Source organism: Myotis myotis, unplaced genomic scaffold (genome assembly GCF_014108235.1).
Source record: "Myotis myotis isolate mMyoMyo1 unplaced genomic scaffold, mMyoMyo1.p scaffold_m19_p_2, whole genome shotgun sequence".
Lineage (NCBI taxonomy): Eukaryota > Metazoa > Chordata > Mammalia > Chiroptera > Vespertilionidae > Myotis > Myotis myotis.
This window is the reverse complement of record NW_023416324.1, coordinates 22,039,604-22,053,413: the sequence shown is the minus strand read 5'-3', so window position 1 is coordinate 22,053,413 and position 13,810 is coordinate 22,039,604. Positions and strand designations below refer to the sequence as shown.

The 13,810-nt window shown below is 54.5% G+C and overlaps 2 protein-coding genes across 16 annotated transcripts in view; one reads left to right on the top strand and one right to left on the bottom strand.

Moving 5' to 3' along the window:
- Positions 1-3,619: 3,619 nt before the first annotated feature.
- Positions 3,620-12,238, bottom strand: NCDN (neurochondrin). Of its 7 annotated transcripts, XM_036352504.1 has the most exons (8): positions 11,990-12,238; positions 11,648-11,715; positions 10,646-10,786; positions 8,583-9,551; positions 7,609-7,850; positions 6,872-7,096; positions 6,361-6,503; positions 3,620-5,127 (listed from the first exon to the last, which is right to left on the bottom strand). In XM_036352504.1, the coding sequence occupies exons 2-8, from the start codon at positions 11,678-11,680 to the stop codon at positions 4,691-4,693; spliced, it is 2,190 nt and encodes a 729-aa protein (XP_036208397.1). In that variant the 5' UTR covers positions 11,681-11,715; positions 11,990-12,238; the 3' UTR covers positions 3,620-4,690. The 7 variants fall into 7 exon arrangements, with proteins under 7 accessions (XP_036208397.1, XP_036208396.1, XP_036208398.1 ...); XM_036352503.1 differs by having other exon boundaries at positions 11,648-12,238; XM_036352505.1 differs by lacking the exon at positions 11,648-11,715.
- Positions 12,227-13,810, top strand: part of KIAA0319L (KIAA0319 like) — a 111,243-nt gene continuing 109,659 nt past the window's right edge. For 5 of the 9 annotated variants that reach the window (XM_036352501.1, XM_036352499.1, XM_036352497.1 and 2 more), the window contains exon 1: positions 12,227-12,331. The gene's annotated coding sequence lies outside the window, so the exon portion shown is untranslated. Of the gene's footprint in view, positions 12,332-12,463; positions 12,669-12,726; positions 13,218-13,810 lie in introns of those variants that run through there. The other 4 variants (XM_036352500.1, XM_036352495.1, XM_036352494.1 and 1 more) reach the window with 3 other exon arrangements.

Below are 13,810 nucleotides of genomic sequence, written 5' to 3'. Positions count from 1 at the left end.
ATTTCTAACCTTTAAACATATCTCTCCACTCCTCTGTCTGCACCTTAAGCTACATTCTTTCTCATAGACCAGTGGTCGGCAAACTGCGGCTCGCGAGCCACATGCGGCTCTTTGGCCCCTTGAGTGTGGCTCTTCCACAAAATACCGACTTCTGCACATGGGCCACAAAGTTTCAATCGCACTGTACATGCGTGCCTGCATGTGGTATTTTGTGGAAGAGCCACACTCAAGGGGTCAAAGAGCCGCATGTGGCTCACGAGCTGCAGTTTGCTGACCACTGTCATAGACCACTAATTCTCAAAGCATTGTCCCTGGACCAGCACCGCCTACATCATCTAGGAATGTGTTAGAGGTGCCAGGTCTTGGACCCCACCCCAAATTTGCTGAATCAGTATCTGGGGGGGGGGGCTGGCAATCTGTGTTTTAATAAGCCCATATAAGGTAAATTCAAGCATAGTATAGTCTGCAAACTACTGCCGCCATCACAAACCTGCTAACTGGTCTCCTGCCTTCATCCACATCTCTTCTGATCTAATTCCAATTTCATTCAACAACAGTGACTAGACCATGTAACCTTCCTACTGAAAACTCTGCTGGGGCTCCCCAAGACCCATCTTCATGGGGAAGCTTAAACATTCTAACCAGCATTCCAGGCTTTTTGTAGCTGCAACTAATTTTCCTTTCCTGCCTCGTGAACTACTTCACAAGATGAAAGGAGAAAGAGAAAACGTGTCCTGCACTGGGGTTGATGCATGTCAGGTGCTCAGTGAATGCATATTAAGTAAATGATAAATGAATCCATGGATGAGTTTATGAACCCCTCCGTCTGTTGGGCATTCCTATAGGAAGCTTCCCTGCAAGCATGGCCCTGCGTAGCTAGAACCCAGGTATAATCGAGAAAGTCATCTGAGAAAGAAGTGATTTTGCTTATGACTACTGGGGAGAGGGATGTTAATCCATGGTCTGCTGCTGATTTGGGGAACTCCTAAAAATTTAAGGGTCCTATGGGACTTAAGGGTCCTCTGTTGCTCTTCTCTTTCAGGCCCAAGGGACTCTTCATTCTCTCAGGCATGGAGGTGGACTGTGCTGGTTTCTCTGGAACACATGCACACATGTGGAGGCCTGAGATATGCATGGGACATGCAACATGCACAGAGACACTCATGGGAAACACACATACCACATGGGAACACAGGACATATATTGACACATAGGTGTATATGTTCAAACATACATACATCCCCATTGGCATATTTGGCATATTGCTCTTCCTCCAGGCTCAGGATTTTCCCTCTTTTCAAAAAGTGTGTTTGCATTTGGACTTTTATGTAAAGAAAAAACTTGGGCCTGCCTCCCTTGTGGTTGACACCGGCACCCTCCTCCCATCCTTTGATAACCTCCTGCTCTGGGCTTGGCTGAGTACAGGGTGGGGGAAATCTGGCACAAGGAGATGCTTAGGCTCCACCTTGTGGTTAGATCTCACAACTGCAGCTGGGGTCTCCCCATTTCCCTGGAGGCTGAATTACCCAGCCTCTCCTAGTTAACCTAACCCCCTCCCTATTCCAGAGGCCAGAATTCTCTGTCCCTCACTAAAGCACAGACAGAACTCAGTCGGCCTTGTATGGTGAGGCTTTCTTCAGCGTTTGGCTCCTTTGCTGCATGAGGGACAGTACTTTGAGGGCAGGGACCGTGAGTGGTTGCCACTTGCATTGGGGCTCTTCTCTTTGAAGTTCCCCAGATGATCTCAATCACTCCCATGACTTTAAGGACCCTCTACAACAACTTACAAATCTGTTGCTCATCCAGACCTGTCTCAACTCCAGAGCTCAGAAAGAAACTGCCCCTGGATATTCCACAACTAGCACAAATGCACCCTTTACATTTAGAGCTTATGTTTTGTACCATCCTGTTTCCTAGTGTTCCTCATGGCCTTATCCACTCAGTGGCCTAGATCAAGAACCTGGAAGTCATCCTTGGCTCTTCATCCATCTTCACTTCCAATTAATCACCACGCCCTATTAAATAACTCCTACCTATATTTTCTCCATCCTCACTGCAACTGGCTTAGTTCAGACTTACTACCTCCTCTCAAGCTCTGTGCTTCAGTTGTCCCCCTTACAGCCAAAATCATCTTGCTTAAATGCAAACTGGATCACATTCAATGAGCTCAAAAGTCTGCAGCCTCAGCATGATCCCACATCTAAGCTTCTTAGCACAGCACAGCAGGACTTAAGATCTGGTTCATGTCCACGCATCTTCCACACTCCCACTCACTCTCCACTAGAGCATTAATGACCTACTTGCAGTTCCCAAGCTTATATGCCTTACCTGCTGTTCCTCTGCTTGTCTACCTGGCAAGCCCCACTCATCCTCAGGTCTCAGAGCAAATACTTTTCCTGGACTTATTCAGCCAGGCCAAGGGGCCCTCAGGCTCCAGCCACACTTTGTTCAAACCCCCATAGGAGCAACTGTTTATACCTTTAGGAACTGTTTGTTGCCTTGTCTGTTTCCCCTCTAGATTTTAAGCTGCTTGAGAGCAGGGTTTTTCTTTTCATATTTTTCAGATTTCAGGGAATCCATGCTAAGAACATGACTTTCTGTATATCCAGTAAGTAAATAAATATCCCTGTCTGTGCATAGCCAACCATAAGGAGGCATTTAGGACATACTTAGAGAATGCTAGACTTAAGGGCCTATGGACAAGAGTCTGCAGAGTGTGGGCCCTGGGCTGGGCTAGCTCCAATCTGACGGCTTTGGCTCAGGCCTGGTGAGGCAGTGGGTGGTCTGCTCATCTCCTGCTGAAGTCTCAGGCCCCTCCTCTTTTCACTTGCATAGAACAGAGGTGAATAGCTGGTTACTTGAAAGCCACATTTGGCCTGCAGATGTGTGTTGGGGTAGTAGTGATTGAATTTTAAAAATTATCAACATTTGAAAGTCAGATTCCATATAAAGATGAGGATTTCTGAAATCTCTTTAATAATTGGAGGATGTGGCCCTGGCCAGCTTGACTCAGTGGTTAGAGTGTCCACTGTCAGACTGAAGGGTTGCAGGTCTGATTCCCAGTCAAGGGCATGTACCTCAGTTGTAGGTTTGATCCCTGGCCTGTCAGGCGCATTCAGGAGGCAACTGATTGATGTGACTCTCTCACATTAATGTTTCTCTCCCCCACCGCCATCTACTCTCTCTAAAAATCAATGAAAAAAATATCTCGGGTAAGGATTAAAAAAAAATTAGAGAATGTGGCATTGCCACTTGGCAACAACCTGCTTACATGGAGGGGCAGCATTTCATTTGTACAGGTCACCAGGACCCCCACTAGACCTGCTTACATCAACTCGAGTTTGCAACCTTACACTAGCAATGAAGGGTGTGGGCTAAGTCAGATGGCCTGCATGAAGTCCTGGCTCTGGCACTTAGTAGCTGTAACTTGAGCACATCACCTACCTATGCCTAAGTTTCTTCACCTGTAAAATCAGGGCAATGCCTGCTTCATAGGGTTCTTGGGTGGGCTGATAACACTTGTGAAGTATGCTCAGTAGGGCTTGTGTTCAGCAAATGGTAGTTGTGATCTGCTGGGACCTGAGAGAGAGAAGATTCAGGATAAACCACAAAGGAGCCATCTTGTCACCAATGAACATTTATTGTGTCCACATGTGCACAGCTTTGAACTTGGCGATCACAGAACGCACTGGGGATAGGGGGGTGCGGGAAGGAGGGAAGCAAGGAATCAGGTGTGTGTGTTGGGGTCCCCTTGGGTTCCTAAGAATGGTAGTCCCTGCTGGAGCCGCCAGTCGCGTGTCTCTGCAGAAAGGAGTCATAAGCAGGGGTGGGATTTAAAGCCAGGCACCACGATGGCGATGGGGTGCAATCGCTAGGGAAACATGCGGTTTCTGGGGAAGTGTCCCTCCCAGCCAGGCCACACGGCACCAGCGGGACAGAAGTCAGATGCTCAGGTGTCCAAGCAGATAAGGACAAGCAAAATAAATAACCCCCCAACCCTCATCATCACTCTGCTGCAACATGACACAAAAGCTTAGAGACCAGGACCCAAGAGCTTCTGGGTCCCCTCAAGGAAGCTCAGGTGGAAGGTTTGCCCCCTCCAGGCCTGTCTGCCCAGGTTTCCTTAGACGGATGGGGCATTTCAGACCCTGGGTCACTTAAGTTGATAGGAAGAACTGCAATGTCAATGGCCTGAACCTGCTCTCTGCCCACCAGGGCCAAGGGCAAGAAGAAAACGGCCAATTTAAAGGATATGGACCTGGGAGGCCAGAGGGGCACCACAGCTTAGGGGAGCCCACACCCTGGCCGGCAGGGCATATGGGTTGAAGCAGCCAGCTCCTGCCAGCCCTGACACACCCTGGGGCCTCCCTCCTATGGGGGAGCCAGACATTGGGCACAATGATACCTAGTGCCCCCTCCCTGGGAGCTACTCCAATCTTCCCCGTCCTGGCGGGGACAGCCACGTTGATTTCCAAGACAACCCCTGCCCCTGAGCGGCCCCAGGGGGCGGGACGCAGTTCCTTACACTTGAAGGGTGGGCACCATGCCCTTGCCCTTGAAAAAGCCAGAAAGCTGGGGTGTTTGGGGGGGGAGTTTGGGAAGGGGATTCCAGTTTGGGGGCTTCAGGGAAGAGGCCTCCTCCCACCTTCCCTCACTGCCCACCCCCCGGTCTATCCCCAGTGGAAACCCCTCATGGCTCTGACAGGCATTGCTCCAGGGCAGCCATGCGGTAGTGGCTGGCCGTCTCCTCACCCGCCTGCAGCCTCATGGCCTCCCGGCACAGCCGGTTGGCCCGTGCCAACTCCACCAGGACACCCTGATAGGCGGCAACCATCTCAGGCTTGACGGAGGTGGGGCTAACGCTGCCGAGCAGCTGGAGCAGCTCCTGTGGCCAGCGGGAGCGCAGGGCAGCAGGGGCCAGCCAGGGCAGCAGTGGCACGCAGCCAGTGAAGGCCTGCATGCCCAGGAACCAGAGCTCCTGCAGATCGGCCCAGATGCCCTCATAGTCAGGGGACAGGGCCAGCACTGCCTGGTCTGAGCCAGGTGTGGCCCGCGCCACGTGGGACTGGGATAGAAAGAGGATGGCAGCCGCGAAGAAACCTCTGGATGCTGGTGTTCCCTGAAGAGCTGGAAGGCAAGGAGTGGGGGCATTAACCAGAGGGGCCAGCTGCTTTGCCAGACCCTTACTTTCCCTTTCTATGTGGGCACTCAGGGAGCAAAGCATAGCCTGGAATGAGCCTTCCTGGGTTCAAGCCCCACCTTTGATTTCATTGTGTGACCTTGTGAATTACTTTTCTGGGTCTTGTTTCTTCACTTGTAAAATGGGACCTACAGTAGTACTATAATCTTAAATATCTGCTGTGAGAATTAAATATAATAATCTTGGTGCACTCAACCTCATGGTCATATAGCCTGAGTAATGACAAGAGCCCTGCTGGGCTGGGCCTAGGGCTCCTCAACAGGCTGAGAAAGTTGCACCAATTTGATTTCTTAGGCCAGAAGAGGGCGCCAAAGGGGACCGGGAGCTCGTGACCTAGCTTTGCTTACCTGCTGGGCTGGGGGTCACCCCTGCACTGCAGTCTCTCCCCCAGAGGCTGTTAGTCTAACCTGGTGGCATTTGTGGGTGAACCAGCATTGGGGCTCTGCTCAGGGCCTGTGGTGGTGATGCCTGGGACTGATGGAATTCGGGGCTAGAGAGCAGGGGGGCTCCTTGTCCTATTGCTGGGTACCCCCTTGGGATCCTTATAGGGAACAGAGGCAGCTGAGGGTACAGGCTCAGTACACCCTGTTTCCAGGCATCTGCTCAGCTCTTCCAACCTGACAGATGGGGCACAGGGAACAGGCAGGGACAGAGGGACCTAAGCAGACACCCACAGCCAAAGTGGGAGACACAAAGGGCTGGCAGGGGCTGGAGGGGCTGCCCCTCCCCCCGCACACAGCCAGAGTAAAGCTGGGTTGGGGAGAGGGAATGTGCAGAGGAGCACCAAGCACTGAAGCTTGTCACAAGGGAGGTGAGGTGCCAAGCAGAGAAAAACCTCAATGGAGAGAAGTTAGGTTTCTGACTCAAGGCTGGGGGTGGCTCCACCTTGAAAACACTGGATTCAGATTCCTTGGGCTGCTGGATTTTTTGAGTAGGCCTGTACTTACACCCACCAGACCTTGCCTTAAAAGTCTTCAGAAGGAAGAGAATATGATCATTTTGCAAAGGGTAGGGTGGGGTTGGGGATGGAGACATAGAGAGTTCCTCTGGATTGGAAAATTCTGTAAAACCATTTTCTGAAAATGGTGACATGTCTAGTGGCCAGCAGGTCCACCTAGCCGTCTGCCTCCATCCATTAGGACTGGGTCCCCAGGACTTACCTGGAGAGGTGCTAAGGAGCCGGGCCATGAGGAGGCCCAGGGTGGCCACGTTGGCAGCGAGAAGCAGCCTCCCCTGCTGCTGCACTAGTGCAGGTAGCGATGTCATCAGGGTGTTCATAAGAGAAGTGAAGCAGGCATCTCGCCTGGGAAGAAAGGGCAGTAAAGATGGGGGGCAGGGGAGAGTTGATAGAGTCAGACCAAACCCTGGGAAAGCTTGGGATCCTGGGGTTCCGGCTTCACCAGGCCAGGATTTGGCAAACAAATTAGGCAGCAGGGTGGAGAGTTAATTTGGGCTCCATTCATGGCATCTGGGTTATGATTAGAATGGGCAGATGTGCCCAGAGGGATTCCAGAGATGCCACATCATTGTATGGGGTGATTCAGTGTATTGAGACCCTTTCATGCTAACACTAACAGGAACACATGGTCCCAGGGAAGCAAAGTAGATGGAAGTTTGGGCAAGTTTGAGCCGTAGCCCCCTTGCTTCCTCTGACCTCCTCCCCAGCCTCACTTGATCAATCCTGGTGCAGTGACCACGAGGTTGAGGAAGATGTGGCAGCAGGTCTGCAGGCCGATCTCCACGCTGTCGGGCAGCACTGAGGTGTCATGGCCGGGGGATGTGAGTTCCCACTGCTGCAGGAAATACTTGCACAGAAGCGAGGGTGCCCCCTCCTTGATCAGGATCTCCCGTGGCCCATCTTCAACGGTCAGGTGACACCAGCCGGGCAGAAGGAGCCTAGGGGTATGGAAGGGACAGATGTGTGAGGAGTGGGGAGAGATTCCCTTTTTGGGGGCACCCCACTTAAGAGAAATGGAAGTAGGGGAGGAGGACACATCCTCATAGGTATCGCAGAAAAAGTACAAGCTTTGGAGATGCACAGGCCTAGGCTCAGACTTGGGCTCTGCCACATGGTGTGAGTGTGTGACTTTAACCTCCTTAAGTCTCACTTTTCTCATCCTGAAGATGCAGATGAGACAGACGTCACAGATTTGCTCTGTGGATGTAATGAGATCATTTTGGTAACGGGTATAGAAAAATGTCTAGCATGATATTCAATAAGCATGAGTTCTCTCCTAATAGAGCAATCTGGGGTTGACAAGTGAGACTTGGCAGTCCAGGAGTCCTGTGGGAACAAGCCTTCTCAGACAAACAGAGACAATCCTCAGAGCAATCTCCAGTCAGGAAGTTATGACTGGAGACTTTTCTTTAAAACAGTCTGGCTGGACAAACTGCAACTACAAACTCACCGGAGAGCATCCCCTGGCCAGGTGGGCCCTGGAGTGGTGGGGGAGATGGCCAGGTTGGCCACCTGCTGAGAGAGGTCATTGGCTTCCTCAGCCTCCTCATAGAGGGTCTTGGCATAGCGAACGAGGAAGGGCAGCAGTTGGCAGACCTCCTTGCGCAGGGATGAGGTCTCCTCGGCCAGCCAGGCACCCAGGATCCGCACCGAAGCAAACACAAAGGGCTCCTTCTGCTTCTCCGGCCCCACCTGTAGCCACAGGACCCCCTTGAGATGGAGCAGGATCCCTGCCTGGACAGCATGCCAGCCAGCTTTGCAGTAACAACTAGAAGGGAATTCTAGCCTGGGCCATCTAAGGCAGGCCCTCAATGCATGTCTGCCAACTGGACTATAGATGTCATGCCCTTGTACTTGCTGGGACTCAACTAGTATTCCCCTTGTCCTGCCACCTCTAAAGTATTTCAGGGCTAGAAGGAACGTGGAGGTCCAGAGCTAAGTAAACACTGCCTCTACAGAAGCTCTGAACCGGGCGGAGTTAGCTGAACTTCTACAGAGAGCAGGAACCAGGCAGCCTCGCTCCTTTTCCCTACAGGGTTTCAAGTTTGTATGTGCATGTGTGTAAAACAATGCTACGGATTGAGCAGAACAGACTGCTTCAATTGTGTGTGTGTGTGTGTGTGTGTGTGTGTGTGTACTGGGGGGAGAGTTGTGAGTGGGAGGTTACTGTGTTATGTGCGCGTGTGTGTACTGTGATGTGAGTGCACATATGGTGTGTGGTATGGTGCTTGTGTGGGGGCACAAGGAGGGAGAGAGAGGAAGGCTCGGTCACACACTCCATCCAGGAGTGATGCAGGATCAGCCCTCAGTAAGAGCATCTTCACTGTCTCCCCATTACATGGAGGGGCAGGAGTTTTACTTTCCCCTTCCCCATGCCTACTGGCTCCCCCCACAGTGCACCCTCTGGGGTCACTGCACCCTCACCTGCTGCAGGTAGTGGATGACAGCCCCGATGGCCTCCTTCATGATGCTCACAAGCTGCACCTTCTGTGGCTCCTTAAGCAGTGACTGCTCACAGCGGGTGCATTCCTGGATCCCCAACTCCATGAGGGCATAGCAGGCAGTCACCACATCCTCTTTTACCTCTGTGCCTGTCTCCTCCAGTGCCAGCCGTACCTCCACGCATGCCAGATTCACCAGCAGGGCCAGGAACTTGCTCCCGGAGCTGCCCGCCGGGATCCAAGTGGAGCCACAGGCGTGCGCCAGACGGGCTGCCAGCTTCAGTGCAGGGTTGCGCTGCCAGGAGCTCAGCTTGCTGCCGAGGATACGTGCCAGCCCGGCCTGCAGATCCCGGAGGCATTCAGAGGGCACGGTTGTCGGGGGCAGAAAGAGAGGCAGCAGTTGGCAGAGCTCAAACTTGCTGGCATCTTCGGCTTTCTGGAAATCTTCACTGAGGCCCCGCAACACCGCCAGCAGGTCGGGCTCCGCCTCCTTCCAGCACTGTGTCTCAGCAGCAGCCAGCAGCCCCACCAGAAGTGCCAGGGCTTGGTCAAAGCCATAGCCATGCCCCAGGTATGCCTGACACAGGGCAGACACGGTGCCACCAGCAATGAGGTGCCGGGGCCCACGGGGTGTACCTGCCACAGCTGTCAGGCATTGGTAGGTGTCATCGATCATGGAACGGCGGGCAGCATCATCAGGGTCCCCCCTAGCTGTGAGGAAGGTGCCAAGGATGGGGATCTTGTTTAGGACCTGGGGATGGGCAGCCAGTTCAGGATCACTGCAAAAGCAGGCCAGCAGGGCCACACCCAGGGCTCGGAGAACGTGGTCAGGGCAGCCATCCGGTGCCTCCTTGGTGGTCAGGAGACGATTGGGGAAGGTGAAGCCCACGGCATCAAAAATCCGCCGCCGAGTTTTGGCATCGATGTCACCTGCTTTGACTGCCTTGGTCACCTGAAGGGGGAGTATGTGCAATCAGCAGGATGAACGAGGTGGCAAAGACTGTCCCCTTGTACCCTGGGGTGTTGACTCTAGCAGGATTAGGTTAAGTAACGGGACTCACTCTGGGATCAGGAAGCCTCCCAGAGATCATTTCATCCAGCTCCTTCCTTCTCCCTGGAGGCAGATAGGTGTGACTTCTAGGATCCCTCATCTATGATTATCTCCGTGGAAGGGAGGTCCAGGCCTCCTCAACTAACCGTTCTTCCATTTCATCACCTGGTCAGTTAGGAAGTTCTTCCTGATGTCTAATCTAGATGCGTACAACCTGAGTTGGAAGGGGCTTAGAACTCAGCATTTAAGATCCTCCAAGGATTTAGAGTCCCTTCTCTATTGCTCCCTCCAGCGAAGTCTCTGATCCATTCCCGCCACATTCTCAGGGGAAATGGCTCCTGTGTCTCGCCACTCTGCCTGTCAAAACATTTCCCCTTACATTTCACCTAAACACCTCCTCTGCTGCAGTGTGAGCCCTTGACTCCAGAGCCTTCTCCTTGTTGCCATGGCAAACAAGCAGCGGGCTGTACTCCCTCCTCCCTTCACCCCCCACACACCAACCCCCCTCTTCCCAGCACTGCAGCTTCTGCTCTGCTGTCCCCAGCTTGGGTTTCTCCAACAGGATTAAGCCCAGAGCCAGTTCCCTTATCCTCAACCTCCCTACTGCCATCCTGGCCATCCCCTTGGGACCCCTTCCCGGTCACTTCCAGTCCTGCTATTCTTCCCACCCCCAGAACAACCATCCCCAGCCCTCAAGTACTCTGCACTTGTTACTACCTGCTGCTGTTACCCTATGAGTCAGCTCCCATCTGCTCTGGGACACCCCAGAGAGCAGACCCAGGCAGCCTCCTCCAAAGCTCCTAGGGCCACAAACATTATTCACCCCCATTCTCCCCTTTGCCCCTCTATTCAGTCCCAAGAGGCATCTTGAGTCTACTTTGGTGACTCCAGGGTTGCCAGCACCACCTATATATCCTTGGGGATTTGCTGACCCCATTCCTAGGGGCCCAACCACCCAGCCCTTCCCACCTCCCCATTTTCAGTTAGCTCCTTACTAGCAGCAGGGCTGCAAACTGCTCGCTGTCATTCTTGGCCTCACGGAGGGCTCCTAGGTAGCGCTCCAGGGTGGGGTTTCGGCCCTCTGCCTGGTTCAGAGCTGGCTCACAATCCGAGGCCATGATGCCAGTCTTGCCCAACTGTGAACACAAGAGGGACTGAGCATCCCTCTGCAGAGGAGGGGCGGGGGCGGGGGCAGGGGCAGGGGTGGGAGTGGAAGATGGAAGGAGGGATTAGCACAGAGGGAGGGATGGGCTCCTCAGGAGTGACCTCCCTTTAAGGGGCTGGACCTGCAAATCTTTAGGGATGAAGGGACCCTGGTCCAAGGTCACCTCCAGAAAGCGGGAATGAAAGGGCCATGCATCCTGCTGCTCAGCTGGACAGCTCTCCTCACCACCTCCTGGGAATGGGAGGGGGCTGGCCGCCCAGTCCAGCGCTCCCCTGGCACCAGCAGCCTAGTTTTATCTCCCTCCACTAAGCCACACAGGGAGGGAGTGGTGAGGACAGACAGGTAGGAATGGAGACATAGAAGGGTGAAGTTCGATTATCCGTACTCAGACTGACATGAGGGAAAAGGGCATCCTAGGTTTCCTTTCCCCTCCCTTCTTCAGAGAAGGCAGGACACAAGCCTCCGCTGAATGAGGATGCAGGGCGCAGAGTAGGGGAGGCTTGGAGGCCCCTGGGGACCCCACCCCTCCAGCCAGGGCTCTCGGTCGCCCCCGCAGGCTCCTTGCCTCCTCTCCTTTCCCTCCCTCGGGTGGCAGCGGCGGCGGCGGCAGCAGCAGCAGCAGCAGCAGCAGCAGCAGAATTAACCCCTTGCTCTCCCTCTCCTCGCCCTCCCCGCCTCGCTACCAGCCTGTGGGTGCCGGCAGGGGCTGGAGAAGCAAGAAAGGGTCCCGGGTAGCTCCCAGGACAACGGAGAATCCAAAAGCCGGATAATCGAAGAGGGGCTGCAGAGATGGGGGGATGAGAAGGGGAGAGGGGTTCCTGGCAGTCACCACCTGTCCGGCCGCAGCCAGGTCACAACACGACATTGATGAAGTCACGACAGGGCGGCGATGAGATCACACTTCACGATGGTGCGGTGATGTCACGGAGAGATCACGGCAATATCACAAGGGACAGCCCCCAAAGATGAGAGGGCAAATTAAAAAAGAAAAAGAAAAAAGCTATCTATTGAAAAGAGCTGTGACAAAATGGAGTCTCGACAGGGCACGAAGATGTCGCGATATGGCGCGATGGAGTCACGATAGGGTCTCCGGGGTGTGTCGGCGTCGATCAGCGCCAGCTCGGAGAGGCCCCGGCTGGGAGGCAGGGGAGGGCCTGAAGGGGGCTGAGCTCACCAGGCTGCGGCCCCGAGCGGCGAAGTCCTCTCCGAGCGAGCGCGTTGCTCCGGGAGCCTGGGGCCGCTGCTCACACCGCGTTGCCCACTCCCAGCTCCCGGCGGCTGTAGCTCCGCCCCCACCCCCGCAGCGCTCTCGACCAATCAGAGGCGGCTTCACTCGGGGCGCTGACCAATAGCACGGAGGGGCGCTAAGCCGTCGAAGGTGCTGCCGCTGCCGCCATCTTGCTTGTGGGTATTGCCCGAGTCCGGGGCCGGGGCGCGCGCAGGGCAGGCGGAGGTGCAGACCGCCTCTGGAGTGCGGGAGGCGACGGCCCGGAGGCTCTGGTTCCTCAGCCCGTAGGTAGTTCTGCCTCCCAGCCCTGCCCCTCCTCCCGTCGGTCTCGCGGCTGGAGTTGAGTTTCCTTGGGGGGCGGGGGGTAGGGCGGGAGGGCTAGCTAAGCATGAAGAGTGTATTTCCGGGTTGCGCCCGGAGGTGGGAGGAGGCGGCGTTTCCGGCCGCCGTCGCTGTCCGGCAAGGCTGAGGCGAGAGGGAACTGCTGGGTGGGAAGCCCGTGCTACTTTCTTCCTCTTCCTCCCACTCCGGGTGAGGGGAGCGGAGGTGGGGTCCCGACCCCATGGACCGGGAGGCGGCGGAGGCGCCCGATAGCCGGGGCCCCGCTGTGAGGCCCTGAGCCCTGGTAGGTGGCCCGAGGCGGCCGACTGCCCGGCCGAGGACCACGAGCTCAGGGGAGGGGCAGGCGGAACGGGCTATTTCTGGGGTGCGCTGCGGGGTGATGGGGCCCGGAGGTGACGCTAGGACTGCCAGCTGCTTCTGGCTTGATGGGTGCGGAGGTCGGGTCCCAGGCTGCACTCCTCTTCTCAGGCCGGGCCTGGCAGCTCCCTCCATCCCTGAAGGACAGACCGGCTCGGGGCGCCGCGGTCTCAGCCCCTCGGCTTCTGCAGCCTCGCCCTTAGCTGCTGTCTCAGGTGTTTGGCGTTTGCACCTGGATAGAAAGTTGATGCAGATTAAGGAGGGCGGGGCTGAGCACGACGTGTAAATTACTCTGCGGAAACCTGCCTTTTCCAAGACTTGGACAATTCTGCCCCACGGAGGGGTCCCGTGGGGGCTTGCGGGGAGCACAAAGGTGGCATGAAGGAAATCAAAAGAGAACCAGGCAGGATTCCAGGCAAGCTTTGCCTTCTCTCACCTCATGGTGGTTGTGCCCAACCGACAGTAGATGCAGCAGGTGAAGAGAATTAGCTGACTCGTGTGCTTTCTTATATGATTAACAGGCTGGAAGCTAGGAACAAATTGGATAGACGACCCCCCCCCCCCCCCAGAACAATCTGTTCATTTCCCCAGCTATTTGGAAAACAATGCCTGCAAATATAAGCAAAGCTATTTATTCATGACAGTCTGTTCTGTAACTTTCTCAAATATCTGAGACTTTTTTTTTTTAAAGGGAGCTTTATTCTTGATTACTCACACCAACTGAATAGGCTGTTCAAACATATCTTATCGCTGTGTACATAAATGGAGTTCCACGTATGTAGCTGACAGACTGAACTAGGATACATTCCCCATCAACCTGAAGTATTAAGTAAACATTACCCCCTGCTCTGTCTGAACAGCTGCTGCAACAGAGAGTGCTTTTATTTCGGGTGGACTTGTAACGCCCCAAATGCCAGAACTGTTGCAGGCTTTTCTGGAGTTTCATTTGTCAAGTATTGTGGGGGTGTGCGTTGTCTTCCTGGGCTGTTACCGTTGACTCTGTAACCAACCATTTGGATCTTGGTGATGTGTTATTCCTGCCCCGGTCAGCAAGCCTTTTTGTGCCCT

Excerpts from the sequence above, each read along its gene's own strand:
- NCDN (XM_036352503.1), bottom strand. The coding sequence starts at position 11,680 with ATGTCGTGTTGTGACCTGGCTGCGGCCGGACAG. Across the intron at positions 7,851-8,582 it reads TCATCCACTACCTGCAGCAG|GTGGGGCCGGAGAAGCAGAA; the intron begins GTGAGGGTGCAG and ends CTGTGGCTACAG. Across the intron at positions 6,504-6,871 it reads ACTGCACCAGGATTGATCAA|GCGAGATGCCTGCTTCACTT; the intron begins GTGAGGCTGGGG and ends CTTTCTTCCCAG.